The following is a 20,072-nucleotide window of genomic DNA, read 5'->3' as shown; positions in this document are numbered from 1 at the left end:
GTGTGAAAAAAAATTATTAACACATGAGGAGTGCAAGTGTGTCCGTGGTAGATGCAAATGAAAGACTGTAGGAATGCAATCCTCATGTGTTGGTAGTTTTTTTTTTCTTCTCCCGCGTGCATATAGTTTCCTCTATGAAAAATACAAAATGTCCCTTTTTATGTACTTTTATTAGGCAAAATGTCTATTATTGTTGGAATTGCTGACATGTAAGGATTCGCGGCCAAACAACTAACCCCTTTGTTTTGTTTTGTTTTTTTAAATTTTAAATCTGCATTGCTACGCTGTTTGGACAATGGATTTTGTCATCTCAGCAGAGCTACTCAGAGTGAGGATACCAAAACATATCATTAAGCAATCGGTTTATGAATCTGATTTGTACTAGTCACGTGCCTCTCTCTTGTTAGTTAAGATGATCCATCAATCAGATTATATAATTATGCATAAGACTTCATGCTATAAACAAAAGAAAATTTTAGTCAAAAATCCTCCATTGGACTCTTATTTGGTAAAAAAGACACTTTAATTTATTTTGCTTCATAAACTCTTTAAAGAGAAAACACATAATTGAGTAAGGACAAAATAAAATATATATTTTTTTTTCTTAGAGAATATTGATAGTGTAACATGTTACTGTGAACCAAAGTATCATGTTCCTATCAAACAGAATAACATGTTACTGTCAAACAGAGTAACATGCTACTGTTATTATTTATATCAATTTCGATAGTAATAAATTTTTTTTTTTATTTTAAGAATTTCATAGTCAACATAGATCTTATTTGATAAATCTTGATGAAAGAATTCTAAAAATATTAATTTTATTAAAAATCGACATCTACATCAAAAGTTGTACTATTTTAAAATTTAATATTTTGATAATAATGGTATGTGTTGAATTTTTCAAGAAAAAAACTTTTTATGTTTGTCCTTAATGTATTAAAGTTTTATTATGAGAGGGTTTGGCCAAATTCCCCTAAATAAAATGCTACATTTTAGTATGTAGACATCATTTTTCCATTAAAAAATAAAATAAAATATTTAAGAAATATGAAATATAGTTTTATCCTGATATCTTTGACATAAGAGTTAGATGAATTCAACATTTAGATACTTATACTGTATTGGAGTACTTACAACACAGTCTCATTGTGTCAAACAGTAATGCAAATACTAAAAGAAACATTTTGCTTGCTGCAATTGTTGAAACTCAACCAAGAAGCATAAGACATCTAAGTCTTTTGTCGATATCATCCAAGCTTGTAAGGAACTTATATTGAAAATATGACTTAAAAAAGAAAAAAAGAAGCTTGTAAGGAACTTATATTGAAAATATGACTTAAAAAAGAAAAAAGATAAACTGTGAAAATTTTGACAGCACATATTTTTATATGGATGTATAATAATCAACTTATTTGGATTCAAAGAAGTGTGCATGGCCTTGGCTTATGTGGTTTTTTCTTCAGTTTTTGTGGGCGCAAAGCAACCTTTATTGCCGTATCAAATACCATCTTCACATTCTGAAAACAAAAAAAAAAAGGAGAAAGAAAAAAGAGAGAGAGAGAGAGTTGTGAGAGAGCATATTTTCCCCTGCTTCTAAGCTTAGGAATTTATGATAATAAAAGGAAAATGTTTGGGACCCCACAAAGGAGGATCCCCATGACCCCACTGATGTATTGACCATTAATGTATTTGAATTTTTTTTGAGAATTGTGTTTGACAGTGATATGAATGGTTCAAATCATTTTGGGGTTGTGAGAGTTGTGTTTTGTGGGGGTCTCTATCATAAAAACTATAAACCAATTTATATTTTGTAGTATGATAATGTGATTATTGCTAGAAAATATATTCAAGTACGAAAATGGATGGGTTTTAACTTAATGTAACACTTTTTAGTTGTTACTCATTTTTATAAAAGATTCATATCTATAGTTGGATTACAAGTTTACAAGTTTATAAAAGATTCATATTTATAACCTAATTTTGTAAGATGAGAGACCATCTGATCTCCCATCTCACATGCAAAATTGGAATAAAAACAACACGTGATCCAACGGTCATTTTTGTAAAATTTTAATCTAATTAGAAGTAAAAATAAAAAAAGGTTTAACAGTGGATCCCTTTCTTTTAAGTTTATGCAGAGACAATTTGTTGATAGCATATGTTTAAATTTGAAAACAAAATATAAAGTAAAAGAGTATTTTGCCTGCTGAGTTTTGGAACTGCATTCAATGTAAGACACTGCACCTATCATCTTTTTCAATTCTTCTCCCTGTCCAAAAAATGTCACTCGTTTAAATTCAAATGAGAAATTGGATGAAGTTGGGAGAAATTGTAAAATCAGCGGGAAGAAGTAAACATAATTGCAAAAAAAGCATGGACGTGGAAGTGGGTCTGCACTCAAATCTACTTCCACATCCATGATTTTTTAATTAGTTTTTCTTGTTTTCACCGATTTACAATACCCGTGATGAAGTTGGACAAACTCTACATTTTGGAAAAGAAAAATAGAAATCCTTTGGTAGCTTGTACTATACTTTGCTTTGCAAGGATGACTTACCTGGGCTGTTGATATTGGTGTTGCACCAGGATGATCAGTCAAATATTCCTTGTCTTCTCTTAAGTCTGTTTTAATTGCAATCATAGCATATTTTTACAATTAGATCTTATGAAAATTATCTCTTCTTAACCAAATGGTGCCCAATGACTCGCGAAAAACAAAATGAATTAGATTAATTCTGGAGTGAGTATGTGCTTCTCATCTTTTCTTATGTACTACTTTCTTTTCTCCCTGAACTTCATTTTATTATTAAGATCACAAACTAAAGCACAAAATTAACAGAGCACTAGGTATCGTTTCAAAAACATGGACAACATTGTCAAAGTGGATATAACTTAATACTTGTAATTAGTGATTAATTTTAAGATTAATATATACTCTTACCAAGCTTGGTTCCCACGAGCACAATTGGCACGGTTGGAGCATAGTGTCTGAGCTCAGGGATCCACTATTATCCAAACAAACAATGGTTTTAATCAGGTATTAACAGATAGTTGATAAATACATGTATGATGACATTTTTTTCGAGGCAAAGATTAGAGCAAGAGCAAGAAGAAGAAAAAGGAGAACAACCTTTTTGTAGATGTTTTCATAACTGGCCTTGCTAATGAGAGAGAAGGCCAATAGAAACACATCAGCTCCTCTATAACTCAAAGGCCTTAGTCTGTTGTAATCTTCTTGTCCTGCATTAGCAGCCAATATTGTTATACTCATAAAATTGTCTACAAGCTAATGAAGCATTTTTTATAAATTTAAAAGAAAAAAAAAAAAAAACCCTTTACTCTTTTGATGAGAATTAATTTCAGAATTTGCAAATTATATGCAAATTTTTTATGGTTTTCAGGTTAAAAATTACATGAACTTACCAGCAGTATCCCATAGGCCAAGGTTCACTGTACTACCATCCACCACAACATTAGCACTGAAGTTGTCGAAAACAGTTGGAACATAATCCTATCAAAAGATCAAGAATAAGAAAAAAAGAAAAAAGACCGATGGCATCATTTTCGATTTCTTGATGTTCCATTAACTTTGAAAAACTCTTATACATAGAAAATTGAAATCTTGTATGATATCATCATATATATAAACTCGTACCGTTGGAAAGGTATTGCTAGTGTAGGAAATCAGCATACAAGTCTTCCCTACCGCTCCATCGCCTACTGTCACACACTTGATGAACCTTGCAGTACTCATTTTCTTATCCTCTGTTTTTTTTTTTTTTCCTCACTAGGCAAAGCTTCTTCTAATCTTCATCTATGTTCACCTTACAAATCTTGTTTCAAATTGATTTATATATTTGAAACCATTAAGAAGCATGAGGAGAATTTTGAACTGTAGAAGATAATTGGATTGAAAGGGTAGCTTTGAACAACCTACGCACATACCACCAATACAATCATTGCTATTTTATTTTATGTTTTTGCTTTTCTTTAAGTGCAAGGCCAAATCCAAAAGAGGCTGCAACAAATTAGGTGTAGTGGTGGTGTTAGTTGGGTTAAGTGTTGGAGAAGGGAGGTAATGAATGATGGAAAGTAAGGGATTGCTTAATTAACCAATACACTATGATTGTATCAAATTGAAACAATTTTGGTGGAGAAGTCAAAAATAGATGTGACCATTGTTTGGACAGCGGGAATGGAGAGTCGGAATGAGAATATATTTCAAATCTCTTTTATTAAGTTGTTTGAGTAAGTCCAAAAATAAAAATGTGATTTTCTAAAATAGAATGATAGGAATCTTTTTACCACATTCTCCCATGAAAATTTTACATTCCTTATGTTGGGTTTGGTTGGGGGATTTGAGGAGGGATTTGGAAAAGAAACTTGGGTTTGGTTGGGGGATTTGAGGAGGGATTTGGAAAAGAAAATGAAAAAGTTAGGTAAAATGTGAATAAATATACTTATATTTCACCTAGTTTCACACGCCTTTTCCTTTTCCCTTTCCCTTTCTACATCCCTCTCCAAATCTCTCAACCAAACACAGTATTAAAGAATGTACGTAATTTAAGAATAAAATAAATAGATGGAATGGAACACAAAATTTAAAATTATATTATACTTTTATAGAAGATTACTAATCAAATAAACATTTGAATTATATTGACATAATTAAAATTATATTACACTTTTATAGTAGATTACCAATCAAATAAACATTTGAATTACAGTGACACAATTATTGACAATAGGATTCTTGCTGGTAACATTCTAATTCTTATGGTTTGATTTATATCATCCAAACATGATCTTAAAGTGTGTGTTTTTTCTTTTTTTTCTTAATGTGTCGGTAGATGTCACTATTATTATGGGTGGCATTGTGCAAGGCTAGGCCAACCTCAGGTGTGGCTTGCATAGGGTCTACTTATACATAAAAGGCCCACCCACAATGACAGAGAAAAGCATGCAATCAACAACTACAGCTAGGATTACAAATATGCTTACATCAAAGGGTCATCTTTCTGAGTTGTGGGTAATTGACTATTCATTTGGACTATGTTTGGAAGACTCGATTAGATGTGATTAGTATTTTTAAGATATTAGTCATGAAATCAATTTTTTGAATCGTGTATCCTATTTTGTACTTAAATTGGCCTAAGATTATAAGAAAATATTGACAAAATCCTATTAATTTTGTAATAAAGTCAATTAATTTGAATTTCTCTTTTATTCCCCATTTTGTATTGCACCCTCTCTTCAAATTCAAGAGTCCTCCATAAGGGGTACCATAAGTGCACGAACCCTCTCTTCACATTCAAGAGTCCTCCATAAGGGATACCATAAGTGCATGACTATTAGTTTGGAGGACCTTAATTTCCTTAGCCAGTGTTCTTATGACTATTAGTCTGGAGTTTAATTTTTTTAATCAAACATAAAATGATATATCGTATTAGATTATTAATTCAATTATAAAATCATGTCCCTTCAAATAAATATGATTGATATGATTATGATTGATCCATTATAAATTGCCTTGAATTGCCCTGGCAATTGGGCTTCCCTATATAAGTCCAGGGAAACACTCGTTGGGCTTTGTATAAGTGAAGCCCAAACATTGAATACTCTCCGTGGACATCTAAACCCCTTGACTCAGCATGTGCTTATCACATGCTTTCTGCTTGGGCTGAGTCAAGAAGTTGAGGTTTGGTGATCCAACCCATACCAAATTGGACATTATTTGGATTTGTGAAATTGCAAACTAGCTTTGGGCTTTCTAATTCAAATTCTACATAGAATGTATATTTGGGTAGGCCCATAGCAAATACGGTCAAATTAAGGCCCTATAAGCGTCAAGACTTGAGCTTGGTGTAAGAGTTGCCAATTTATTATCTTAATGTTGTGTTTGATTGATAGATTTAAGAAGGGATTTAAAAATCAAAAAAAAAAAAGATATATAAAATTAAGTAAAATATAAATATATTTTATTCTTATTTCACTTACATTTTCTCTTTCCCTTTCCAAATTCTTTTCCAAATCTTCCAACCAAACACAGCGTAAGCGAATTTTTATTGAAATTATATACAGGGTAAATTACACTTGCTCTTTTATATTTGGTCATTTTCTTACTTTGGTCTTTAAGTTTGTTTGTTTGTTTGTTTGTTTGTTTGTTTTTTCTTTCTACTTTGGCCTTTTTATGTTTTAAGTTTTCTCATTTTATTTCTAATGCTAACTTCTATTCAAAATTAAACAGAAAATACCACAATAATTGTCATATAACATAAAAAATATATTATATTAGAGTTTAAATTTACATTAAATGTGTGAGTTATATATAATAAAATATTTTTATATTACATAACTGGCAATGTGTCATTTCTATCTAATTTTTAATAGAAAATAGCTTTACGAGTAAAGTGGAAAAAACTTGAAATTTAAGAGCTAAAGTGGAAAAAAATAAATTTAGAGGGACAAAGTAGAAAAGTGGCTAAACAAAATAACAAAGTATAATTTACCTATATATATATATATATATATGTTTAAATAATAATAATTTTTTTTTCTCTCGAGAATAATTAATAAATTTTGAATTATTTTCAATTTGCTGATTAACTTTATATATAAAAAAGTGAGTTTTAAAATTTAGTATACAAAACCCATATATGATAAATAACCATAGAAAACATCAAGACATAGGAGTTATGACCAATTGGGTAATATTAATTGATTATCTTAAATGAATTTTCATTGACAAAAATAAATAATTTTATTTATTTATTTTCTTATACATATAAAGATTAACAAACCTTTTTTCTCCAAACATATCCAATAAATTTTAGAAAATTTTCAAATTGCTAATTAAATTAATTTAATATATAAAGATAATTGGTAGCGAGCTTTGAAATTTAAGAAAAAATATTCATAGAAGAAAAATAAGAAAATTAAGCTATGTCAACACTAGTACCAAAATATCCCTTTATGATTACTTGAATTATAACCCGAGTTGTTTACTTGGTAAGGTTAAAATCTCATTGACATTGATCATTCCAATTGCTTGAATCTAAGGGCTTGGATTTTTTGGATGATAAGTTGTTGCATCTTAGTTGTTGGATCCAAAAATAGGATAGAATTGGAATACCAAAAATAATTTGACAATTTCTGTTTGGTGTATCACTCAGGAAATTGGGGTTATCTTATTCCCAAAATCAGAATTGGGCATACCTGTCATTGGAAAACCAAGAAAACAAGTTTTTTAGTCCTCAAATACCCCTATTTTTCTTGGAATGGTGAATTGTACCCCTATTCATATATATATATATATATATATGGTAAAATTACATATCAATTCCAATTATGTGGGATTCGTTTTGCTGTTGTTGTAGATTATTCTCGTAAAAAAAATTAATTTCGTTGAGAGGATAATTTATAAGTAAATTGGGCCGAGCTGAGTAATGGGCCGTTTTATGGGCCGTGGTAGAAAAGGGCTTGGCAAGTGGACCGTAATGTTAGCACGGTCCAAATGGAATGACAATCACCACGGTCGGAGTGGAGTTAGCTCGATCTTAGCGTTAGGAGCCGAGGTATGATGGCTTCTCACGGTGGACCTCGCTCTGGTTAGCGCAGTCGTAGCCTGCCGTAGATTAGCCCGGTTTCAACAGGCAACCGAGGTACAACTAAACGAGAGCCGAGCTAGCTTGGCGTTGTGCATTGGAGCACCAAGCTTGATTAGCTCGGTCTTAAGTTAATAGCCTGGTTGGAGTATGCCTAACTAAGATACAGGCACTGAAGGGAAGATCTGAGCTGGGTTAGCTCGGTCGTACTGTCATCCAACCGGGGTAAAACCATCTCACTTGGTTTAAGCAGTGAGGGGGTGTTGAAGGATAAGCATTATCTTTCAGGAGTGTGATTCCTAGGAGGATTCTGCATGGAGAAATAAGAGTCCAACTAAGATTGTGCCACGCGGAACCTATAAAAGCTCACAACATCACCTATGGAGAGGTAACACAACTTTGATTCCTGAATTCACAGAGCTTTTGTGTCTATTGTCTATTGTGCTGACTTAGGCATCGGAGGGGTTTCCGGTACACACCCGTTGGTTAGCTCACGTTTGTGTTTTCAGGTGACAAAGCGACGACGTTTCGAGGAGCGCAAGCTTAATCAACAGGATCATACGAGAAGAATTATTTCGTGCTCGTACAATTAGCGCCGTCTGTGGGAAGTACACAAAGAACAAAACCTCTTGATCAAGCTTTCCTCTCTAGTTGAGATCAATAGCGCACAATGAAGACTTACCGCAGTCCGCTATCGAAGGACATACCCCAGAGGGGGGTGGGAGGCGCGAAGGTTTTCCTTCTATCCCTCCCATGGCGGATTTAGAGCCCCAGCGACAGAACCCCAGGAGGAATGCAAGGGGAAGGCGGGGTAACAGCCCCCGTTACTCTCAAAGCCCCGAAAGGCAGAGGCAGAGGATTGACCCTCAGGTTCTGGAGGATTGCGTAAAGGAACAGGATGAGTTGATACGAAGGATGGCGGCGGACATGGAGTTGATGAAGCGCCAAATAAAAGGAAAAGGGGTGGCGGTAGGAGAGGGGCGCAAAGGCAGTACGTCCTCTCGCCACTCAGAAAGTCGTGGTAGACACACCACGCCATCACAAGCAGAGAGTAGGAGCCTTAGAACAGGCGACACTCAAACAAGGACGTCCAGAACTCGTTACTCCAGGTCTGTGAAAACGAGAACTGAGAGGTCATATATTGAAGGAAGCACCTATCGGCCCTCGCGCACGCACCAGACGTCATCCAGGCAGACGGAGTTGCCCAGATCGTCTGATTTGCGAACTGTGCTTGAAGAAAGGGCACGGTGGAAGGAGGATGTCAGGGCACGCGACCCGCGCAAAGTTTCAGCCCTTCAGCGGCTGGCTTTTCGGACGCACGGAAGCGTCGAGGTAGGAATGCCAATACCGTGCCCTGCCTACGAACCAACGGACAAAGCATTAGCAAGGTTGCATAGCTCGCCATTCATTCCGACAATTGAGAACGCGCCGTTACCTTCTGGCTTCCTCCAGCCTAAGTTTACGACTTACGAAGGGAAGACAGATCCCTACATGCACCTAAGCCACTTTCGCCAGGTTATGGTAGTATACCGACGGAATGAGGCTTTGATGTGCATTTTATTCCCATCCAGCCTTGGCGACCTAGGCTTAACCTGGTTCGAAAGGCTACTAGAAGGCAGCATCACCTTCTAGGCGCAATTGGCCGAGGCGTTCGTGACTAGGTTCAGAACGAACACCAAAACACCAGTGGATATCGATCAGCTACTCTCCATTGACATAGGCGAGAAGGAGACGCTGAGATCCTATAACAGTCGTTACTGGGAGACCTTCAACCAGATTAGAGATTGCCCCACCAATCTTGCCATCGCGCAGTACAAAAGGGGGCTACCGGTTGGAAACAAGTTGAGGGATTCAATAACTATGGCGCCACCCCTCACAATGGAGGCCTTGATGGAGCGAGTGCACCAGCATATTCGGGTGGAGGAGGATGGCGCCCGTGCTAAAATAAAATCTGGCACAACAGCGATACCAGACAAAAAGACTGTAGCAAAGGTCAATACGGTAGAACGCCCCAGCAGGAACGGGCGAGGCAGACAGGCCAACAAAGAGGACTCAGACAAAAGATGGTTAAGAGTCCGCACTGCTATCACAACGGTGTTCAAAAAACTGATCTACCGGATTCTCAGTGAGATACGCGATGAACCTTTCGTTAGATGGCCAGCTAAGTTGGGAGAAGCACAGAAGGACTATGACGAAAAGTCGCGGTGTACCTTCCATGATGAAAAGGGGCACCGCACTGAAAATTACACGCCGTTTGAGACAACACTTGGAGGAGTTAGTGGCAGCTGGGCACGTGGACCAGTATATAGAAGAAGGGACACAGCCAGCCCCCCAGAACCACGACAACCCAAACGGAATGCCGATCGACACCCCACCTCAAGGCGTGATCAACGTAATACATGGGATATTTGAACCTGAGCGAGTATGTGAGCTTAGGGGAATGATCAAAAAGGCTGAGCACTTAAGGGAGGTATTAAGTACACAACCTGCCATCAAAAAAGGAAAAACAGAGGCCACGAATGTCATATCTTTTTCAGACAGAGACTTGGCAAGGATATATTTCTCTCACAATGATGCACTAGTTGTCACTTTCCACATCAAGGATTTCGACGTCAAACGGATTTTGATTGACCATGGGAGCTCATGTGAAATAATGTATTACGAAACCTTCAAACAACTGAAACTAGATGATAAAGACTTGGCACCCGCCGTATCCCCCCTAATCAGATTCAATTCAATGCCAAAGTGGCTAGTTGGCAAGATAATCCTCCTAGTTAGAGCAGGAGGCATGACGAAACAGGTGGAATTCTGGGTATTGAAAGTCCCTTCCACTTACAACATAATCTTGGGAAGGACATGGCTGCATGTCATGCGATCGGTAGCATCAACCTACCATCAAGTAATGCGGTTTTCCAACGATGCTGGAGTAATTGAAGAGGTCTTTGGAGACCAAATTATGTCCAAATAATGTGTCATTTCTATCTAATTTTTAATAGAAAGTAGCTTTACAAGTAAGGTGAAAAAAACTTGAAATTTAAGAGCTAAAATGGAAAAAAATAAATTTAGAGGGACAAAGTAGAAAAGTGGCTAAACAAAAGAACAAAGTATAATTTACCTATATATATATATATATATATGTGTTTAAATAATAATTTTTTTTTTCTCTCGAGAATAATTAATAAATTTTGAATTATTTTCAATTTGCTGATTAACTTTATATATAAAAAAGTGAGTTTTAAAATTTAGTATACAAAACCCATAAATGATAAATAACCATAGAAAACATCAAGACATAGGAGTTATGACCAATTGGGTAATATTAATTGATTATCTTAAATGAATTTTCATTGACAAAAATAAATAATTTTATTTATTTATTTTCTTATGCATATAAAGATTAATAAACCTTTTTTCTCCAAACATATCCAATAAATTTTAGAAAATTTTCAAATTGCTAATTAAATTAATTTAATATATAAAGATAATTGGTAGCGAGCTTTGAAATTTAAGAAAAAATATTCATAGAAGAAAAATAAGAAAATTAAGCTATGTCAACACTAGTACCAAAATATCCCTTTATGATTACTTGAATTATAAACCGAGTTGTTTACTTGGTAAGGTTAAAATCTCATTTGACATTGATCATTCCAATTGCTTGAATCTAAGGGCTTGGATATTTTGGATGATAAGTTGTTGCATCTTAGTCGTTGGATCCAAAAATAGGATAGAATTGGAATACCAAAAATAATTTGACAATTTCTGTTTGGTGTATCACTCAGGAAATTAGGGTTATCTTCATCCCAAAATCAGAATTGGGCATACCTGTCATTGGAAAACCAAGAAAACAAGCTTTTTAGTCCTCAAATGGCCCTATTTTTTCTTGGAATGGTGAATTGTACCCGTACTCATATATATATATATATATGGTAAAATTACATATCAATTCCAATTATGTGGGATTCGTTTTGCTGTTGTTGTAGGTTATTCTCGTAAAAAAAATTAATTTCGTTGAGAGGGTAATTTATAAGTAAATTGGGCCGAGCTGAGTAATGGGCCGTATTATGGGCCGTGGTAGAAAAGGGCTTGGCAAGTGGACCATAGTGTTAGCACGGTCCAAATGGAATGACACTCACCACGGTCGGAGTGGAGTTAGCTCGGTCTTAGCGTTAGAAGCCAAGGTATGATGGTTTCTCACGGTGGACCTCGCTCTGATTAGCGCGGTCGTTGCCTGCCGTAGATTAGCCCGATTTCAACAAGCAACCGAGGTACAACTAAACGAGAGTCGAGCTAGCTTGGCGTTGTGCATTGGAGCACCAAGCTTGATTAGCTCGGTCTTAAGTTAACAGTCCGGTTGGAGTATGCCTAACCAGGATACAGGCACTGAAGGGAAGATCTGAGCTAGGTTAGCTCGGTCGTACTGTTATCCAACCGGGGTAAAACCATCTCACTTGATTTAAGCAGTGAGGGGGGTGTTGAAGGATAAGCATTATCTTTCAGGAGTGTGATTCCTAGGAGGATTCTGCATGGAGGAATAAGAGTCCAACTAGGATTGTGCCACGCAGAACCTATTAAAGCTCACAACATCACCTATGGAGAGGTAACACAACTTTGATTCCTGAATTCACAAAACTTTTGTGTCTATTGTCTATTGTGCTGACTTAGGCATCGGAGAGGTTTCTGGCACACAACCGTCGGTTAGCTCACGTTTGTGTTTTCAAGTGACCAAGCGACGACGTTTCGAGGAGCGCAAGCTTGATCAACAGGATCATACGAGAAGAATTATTTCGTGCTCGTACAATTAGCGCCGTCTGTGGGAAGTCCACAAAAAACAAAACCTCTTGATCAAGCTTTCCTCTCTAGTTGAGATCAATAGCGCACAATGAAGACTTACCGCAGTCCACTATCGACGGACAAACCCAGAGGGGGGTGGGAGGCACAAACGCCTTCTATTCCTCCCATGGCAGATTTAGAGCCCCAGCGGCAGAACCCCAGGAGGGATGCAAGGGGAAGGCGGGGTAACAGCCCCCGTTACTCTCAAAGCCCCGAAAGGCAGAGGCAGAGGATTGACCCTCAGGTTCTGGAGGATCGCGTGAAGGAACAGGATGAGTTGATACGAAGGATGGCGGCGGACATGGAGTTAATGAAGCGCCAAATAAAAGGAAAAGGGGTGGCGACAGGAGAGGAGCGCAAAGGCAGTACGCCTTCTCGCCACTCGGAAATTCGTGGTAGACACACCGCGCCATCACAAGCAGAGAGTAGGAGCCTTAGAACAAGCGATACTCAAACAAGGGCGTCCAGAACTCGTTACTCCAGGTCTGCGAAAACGAGAACTAAGAGGTCATGTATTGAAGGAAGCACCTATCGGCCCTCGCGCACGCACCAGACGTCATCCAGGCAGACGGAGTTGCCCAGATCGTCTGATTTGCAAACTGTGCTTGAAGAAAGGGCACAGTGGATGGAGGATGTCAGGGCACGTGACCCGCGCAAAGTTTCATTCCTTCAGCGGCTGGCTCCTCGGACGCACGGAAGCGTCGAGGTAGGAATGCCAATACCGTGCCCTGCCTACGAACCAACGGACAAAGCATTAGCAAGGTTGCATAGCTCGCCATTCGTTCCGGCAATTGAGAATGCGCCGTTACCTTCTGGCTTCCTCCAGCCTAAGTTTACGACTTACGAAGGGAAGACAGATCCCTACATGCACCTAAGCTACTTTCGCCAGGTTATGGTAGTATACCGATGGAATGAGGCTTTGATCTACATTTTATTCCCATCCAGCCTTGGCGACCTAGGCTTAACCTGGTTCGAAAGGCTACCAGAAGGCAGCATCGTCTCCTGGGCGCAATTGGCCGAGGCGTTCGTGACTAGGTTCAGAACGAACACCAAAACACCAGTGGAGATCGATTAGCTACTCTCCATTGACATGGGCGAGAAGGAGACGTTGAGATCCTACAACAGTCATTACTGGGAGACCTTCAACCAAATTAGAGATTTCCCCACCAATCTTGCCATCGCGCAGTACAAAAGGGGGCTACCGGTCGAAAACAAGTTGAGGGATTCAATAACTATGGCGCCACCCCTCACAATGGCGGCCTTGATGGAGCGAGTGCACCAACATATTCAGGTGGAAGAGGATGGCGCCCATGCTAAAATAAAATCTGGCACAACAGCGATACCAGACAAAAAGACTGTGGCAAAGGTCAATACGGTAGAACGCCCCAGTAGGAACGGGCGAGGCAGGCGGGCCAACAGAGAGGACTCAGACAAAAGATGGTTAAGAGTCCGCACTGCCATCACAACGGTGTTCAAAAAAATGATCTACCGGATTCTCAGTGAGATACGCCATGAACCTTTCGTCAGATGGCCGGCTAAGTTGGGAGAAGCACAGAAGGACTATGACGAAAGGTCGCGGTGTACCTTCCATGATGAAAAGGGGCACCACACTGAAAATTACACGCCGTTGAGACAACACTTGGAGGAGTTAGTGGCAGCTGGGCACCTGGACCAGTATATAGAAGGAGGGACACAGCCAGCCCCCCAGAACCACGACAACCCAAACGGAATACCGATCGACACCCCACCTCAAGGCGTGATCAACGTAATACATGGGGTATTCGAACCTGAGCATGTATGTGAGCTCAGGAGAATGATCAAAAAGGCTGAGCACTTAAGGGAGGTATTAAGTGCACAACCTGCCATCAAAAAAGAAAAAACAGAGGCCACGAATGTCATTTCTTTTTCAGACAGAGACTTGGCAAGGATATATTGCCCTTACAATGATACACTAGTTGTCACTCTCCACATCAAGGATTTCGACGTCAAACGGATTTTGATTGACCAAGGGAGCTCATGTGAGATAATGTATTACGAAACCTTCAAACAACTGAAACTAGATGATAAAGACTTGGCACCCGCCGTATCCTCCCTGATCGGACTCAATTCAATGCCAAAGTGGCCAGTTGGCAAGATAATCCTCCCAGTTAGAGCAGGAAGCATAACGAAATAGGTGGAATTCTGGGTATTGAAAGTCCCTTCCACTTACAACATAATCTTGGGAAGGACATGGCTGCATGCCATGTGATCGGTAGCGTCAACCTACCATCAAGTAAGGCGGTTTCCCAACGAAGCTGGAGTAATTGAAGAGGTCTTTGGAGACCAAATTATGTCCAAACACTGCTTCGCCACAGTAAATGGCAGCCGCGCTGCCAAAGGGTATGTACAGATGGTAGAAGAACCGGATAGCAATGAGTTGTTCGCGGATGTTGGCAAAACCGCTGAACATAAGGCAGTGGAAGACTTGGTACAGGTAAGAATAGATGAAAAGAACCCGGAAAAGTTCTTCTTGCTTGGTTCATCTATGTCCAGCACTGAAAGAATAAAGGTCATGGAATTCTTGACCTCTAACATCGAAGTGTTCGCCTGGACACCGTATGATATGTCAGGCATTAACCCAAACTTCATCTGTCACCAATTGAATGTCCATCCATCTGCCAGACCAGTTATACAACGCACTCGTAGATCGGCACTCCACCATGCCTAGATAGTGGCAGAGGAAGTGGGAAACCTTCAAGAGGCAGGAGCTATCAGAGAAGTGCACTATCCTAAGTGGATATCCAATACAGTGGTGGTGCCAAAGAAGAATGGAAAATGGCGCGTTTGCGTGGACTACAAAACAGTCAACAAGGCATGCCCAAAAGATAGTTTTCCCTTACCCAGGATAGACCAACTGGTAGACCTTACAGCAGGACACAACCGGCTTAGCTTTCTCGATACATATAGAGGTTACCATCAGATCGCTATGTATGAGCCAAACTAGGAGGTCACATCTTTTATAACTCCTAGAGGGCTGTATTGTTATAAGGTCATGCCCTTTGGCCTAAAGAACGCAAGGGCAACACTCCAACGGATGGTCACCAAGATGTTTGAACCATTGTTAGGCAGAACGATGGAGGCTTACATCGATGACAAGGTGGTCAAGAGCAAGGATGAGAAGGACCATCTCAGGGACCTAGATGAGATGTTCCAGATCCTGAAGAAGAACAAGTTGCGCCTTAATGCATCCAAGTGTGCATGCAGCATAGGATCTGGCAAATTCCTAGGCTTCCTAGTGACCATCCGAGGTATAGAAGCAGACCCCTCTCAGATCAAAGCAATTCAGGATCTAAAGAGGCCCAACTCAGTAAAAGAAGTGCAGCATCTCACTGGCATAGCAGCTGCGCTCAACCGATTCATAAGTCGGCCATCAGATAGATGTCGACCATTCTTCCAAGCACTAAAGGCCAAGTTTGAGTGGGATGAAGAATGCGACCGCGCCCTTGAGAGCCTGAAAGAATACATGTCTTCTCCATCATTGCTGGTAACCCCATTACCTGGAGAAGAACTCTTTTTGTACCTGGCCGTTTCGCAGCACGCAGTCAGCGCAGTGTTGGTCAGAGCGGAAGGAATCCAACACCTGCCCATCTTTTATGTCAGCAAGACCTTGCTGGGCACAGAAACCAGGTACTTGCCATTGGAAAAAATGGTTTTAGCCTTGATGATGGCATCAAGGAAGTTGTCACATTACTTTCACACCCACACCATAATCGTCCTCACAGTTTTCCCATTAAAAGCTTTGTTTGAGAGGGCGAACTTTTTTGGGCGAATATTGAAGTGGGCGGTGGAACTAGGAGAGTACGATATCAAGTTTCAACCCAGAACTGCAATAAAAGCCCAAGCATTGGCAGACTTTGTGGCAGAATTCACCCTAGGAAGCCATCACATCTGCCCAGTTGACTTGACTGATGCAACCGAAATGGGGATGGAAAGCGTCGCAGGAAGCGCGCAACCCCTAAATCAGGATGCCCAGCCACACCCCAAAACAGATCGGAGTAACGACAAGCAGAAAGAGGTGAACCATGCTGCCCCAGGCAAAGACTCATCAGTAAACAAAAACTTGGTACAATCAGATAATGAGGGGCAAACAGCAAGTGTGGACTTGGAACATCAGCAACACTCACGACCCAAAGACATCATCCGACCCCTCAACTTGTTGGAAGTTATTCGTTGGAGAGATGTGGAAGCTCTTTGTGGATGGCGCATCTAACAGGCACGGTGCAGGACTTGGCATCATCTCACCAGATGGCCTATTAGTGGAATAGGCAGTCAACCTTGGCTTCCTAGCATCAAACAACGAAGCGGAGTATGAGGCGCTTCTAGCAGGACTAAAATCAGCACTCTACATAAAGGCCACTGAGCTAATGGTTTACAGTGACTCACAGCTGGTGATAAACCAAATTTCAGGCGACTACGAGGCAAAGGATAGAAGGATGGCTAAATACCAAGAGTTAGTCAGAAAAGAGATCATGAAGTTCGAAGTAGTGCGGATAGAGCAGATTAGTAGAGAAGAAAACAACAGAGCAGACGAATTAGCAGGCTTTGCTTCGATGGCAGACACATCCATCCCACATCCATTGCTGATCGACTTCCTACCACGACCAAGCATTGAAGAACCCGAAGAAGCCGAAGTATGTTATGCCGAACTAGGCCCTTCATGGATGGATCCCATTATAGTGTTCTTAAAGGACGACATTTTACCTGAAGAGAATAAAGAGGCCAACAAAATAAGAGCAAAGTCATAGCGATTTTGGCTCTCCCCGTCAATGGCCTTGTACAAAAAATCCTTTACAGGACCTTACTTGAAATGCGTCCATCCCAGCAAGGTTGAGGCATTCTTGTTCGAAATACACGAAGGCGTATGCGGAAACCACCAAGGGAGAAGATCATTGGCTTATAGAGCAATTTCGCAGGGATATTGGTGGCCTTACATGCAAGCAGATTCAAAAAAGTATGTCAAAAAGTGCAAGAAATGTCAGAAGTTCGCACACCAAATACATCATCCAACTGGAGAGCTTCTACTTTAACTAGACCAAGGCCCTTCGCAATGTGGGGCTTAGACATAGTAGGGCCACTTTCAACGGTACCCGGTAACAGAAAGTTCTTTCTTGCAGCAACAGACTACTTCACAAAGTGGGTGGAGGCAGAAGTACTCGCATCAATAAAGGAGAAAGATGTGAAAAAGTTCGTCTAGCAGAATATCATCACTCGGTTCGGCATACCCAAAGCTCTAATATCAGACAGCGGCACTCAGTTCGATGGCAAAATTTTTAAAGGTTTTTACGAAGAATACAAGATAGAATTTTATAACTCTATACCAGCATACCTCCAAGCAAATGGCCAGGCAGAAGCATCAAACAAAGTTGTCTTGGATGGATTGAAGAAAAGGTTAGAGAAAGCAAAAGAAAAGTGGGATGAGGAGCTTCCTCATGTTTTATGGGCTTACCGTACCGCACCTCAACTCGACGATCAACTAGAGAAACGCCATTCTCTTCAGCCTACGGCATGGAAGCAGTAATCCCACTAGAAATTGGCCTCCCCACCATCAGAAGCAAAAATTTTGACCCAGACTTAAATGGAGAAGCCATAGCCTTGGAACTCGACCTGGCGGAAGAAAGAAGAAAAAGAGCACTGGTTCACATTGCCTCATACCAGCAAGAGCTGTCTAGAAAATATAACAAGACAGTACATCCAAGGCAATTCAAGATCGGAGATCCAAAGTAATGGGAAACACCCTGGTACCCAGAGATGGCAAGTTAGGGCCCAATTGGGAAGGACCTTACATAGTGGTTGGATTAGCTGGCAAAGGGGCATACCACTTGGAGGATAAAGATATCAAAGCCATTCCCAGGCCGTGGAACACTGCCAATCTCAAACTATTCTACTTTTTAGTTTTTCTTTTAAGTATATGTAAATTTCCTTTTTTTTCAATAAAACAAGTAGTTTCTTTTCAGCACAATTGTTGTCCGCTGTAAAAGTTGTTTTAGTGAGCTAGGGATATTGTAAGTAGAGTTGGCCGGAATAATCAACTTTGCACTCTCTTTAGCTAAGATTAGGATTTGGGCTGAAGAGGTTGGCTAGAAAAACCAACACCTTTCCTAAGCCGGGGATAAAGATCCAGGCTGCAGGACGGTTGGCCGGAAAAACCAAACACTTCCCTTTACGTTGGCCGGAATAACCAACCTGGAGCTCTCTTCTGCTAAAGATAAGGATCTGGGCCGAAGAAGTTGGCTAGAAAAACCAACACCTCTCATAAGCCGAGGATAAGGATCCAGGCTGCAGGATGTTTGACTAGAAAAACCAAACACTTCACTCTAAGTTGGCAGGAATAACCAACTTTGAGCTCTCTTCAGCTAAGATAAGGATCAGGGCTGAAGAGGTTGGCTGGAAAAACCAACACCTCTCTTAAGCCGGGGATAAGGATCTAGGCTGCAGGACGTTTTGCTAGAAAAACCAAACACTTCACTCTAAGTTGGCAGGAATAACCAACTTTGAGCTCTCTTCAGCTAAGATAAGGATCTGGGCTGAAGAAGTTGGCTGGAAAAACCAACACCTCTCCTAAGCCGAGGATAAGGATCCAGGCTGCAGGACGTTTGGCTGGAAAAACCAAACACTTCACTCTAAGTTGGCAGGAATAACCAACTTTGAGCTCTCTTCAGCTAAGATAAGGATCTGGGCTGAAGAGTGGTTGGCTGGAAAAACCACCACTTGTTGCTCTTCAGCCAAGATAAGGATCTAGGCTGAAGAGTGGTTGGCTAGAAAAACCAACACTTATTGCTCTTCAGCCGAAATAAGGATCTAGGTTGAAGAGTGGTTGGCTGGAAAATCCAACTCTTTGTACTCTTCAGCCGAGATAAGGATCTAGGCTGAAGAGTGGTTGGCTGGAGTAGACAACTTTTGGTAATCTTCAGCCGAGGTAAAAACCTAGGCTGAAGAGGTTGGCAAGTATTATCGGAGATTTCAAGGTTAAGACTGAGATAGGCATCTCGGCAAGAAAATGTTATACTGCATTACAGATTACAATTGAAAAGTAAACACAAGCACGGAAGTAAACCGAAACAACAGTTGAAACAAAAGAAGATTTCATTGATAAGTGCAGATCAGAAGTACAACAGGTGGGGCCTTAGCCCGGTTACAAACTCTTTTGCTTGACAAAGAAAAGAAAAATCAGGAGAAAAGATCGTCCAGGTCGGCATCCAAAACAACCCGGTCTTCACCTAGAGGTAGCTCGGTTGTGGCAAGCACATCTTGGTTAAGCTCGATTGAAGGCACCGCATCAGACACAATAGGCAAAGGTGGGATGGAGACCACTGGCGTTGGGGAGATAAACTGGCGCCCGGGCTGGGTGTTGTCTTCTGGAGCAGAATCTTCGTTCTCTTCTTGCAGAAATTTTTGCTGTATGGCAGTAGCGTACTCCGCCATAGAGCTCGGTATGAAATACGGAGGAGGGTTGAGGAAGACCTTGGTCTCTGGGCCATGGCCGAGCTACACCGCAGCTGCCGTCCATCCACATTTGAAGAATAGATATTTTGCAGCTTCACATTGTTTGATGTAAGTGGCCTCTCCCTCCTTGTAACCGCGGTCTTCCGCGTCCTC

The 20,072-nt window shown here is 40.1% G+C and overlaps 1 protein-coding gene across 1 annotated transcript; it reads right to left on the bottom strand.

Moving 5' to 3' along the window:
- Window positions 1-1,089: 1,089 nt before the first annotated feature.
- On the bottom strand, window positions 1,090-4,122 carry LOC114279880 (rac-like GTP-binding protein RAC13). Its single transcript, XM_028222163.2, has 7 exons — window positions 3,659-4,122; window positions 3,427-3,514; window positions 3,134-3,243; window positions 2,945-3,008; window positions 2,561-2,625; window positions 2,207-2,272; window positions 1,090-1,520 (listed from the first exon to the last, which is right to left on the bottom strand). Exons 1-7 carry the CDS (start codon window positions 3,755-3,757, stop codon window positions 1,422-1,424), a joined length of 591 nt encoding a protein of 196 aa, XP_028077964.1. The 5' UTR covers window positions 3,758-4,122; the 3' UTR covers window positions 1,090-1,421.
- Between the last annotated feature and the right edge of the window lie 15,950 nt (window positions 4,123-20,072).

The sequence above is a fragment of the Camellia sinensis genome, chromosome 9 (assembly GCF_055761805.1).
Source record: "Camellia sinensis isolate YWXY chromosome 9, ASM5576180v1, whole genome shotgun sequence".
NCBI classification, from domain to species: domain Eukaryota; kingdom Viridiplantae; phylum Streptophyta; class Magnoliopsida; order Ericales; family Theaceae; genus Camellia; species Camellia sinensis.
The sequence above is the reverse complement of the archived record's forward strand: the minus strand, read 5'-3'. Positions and strand labels throughout refer to the sequence as shown.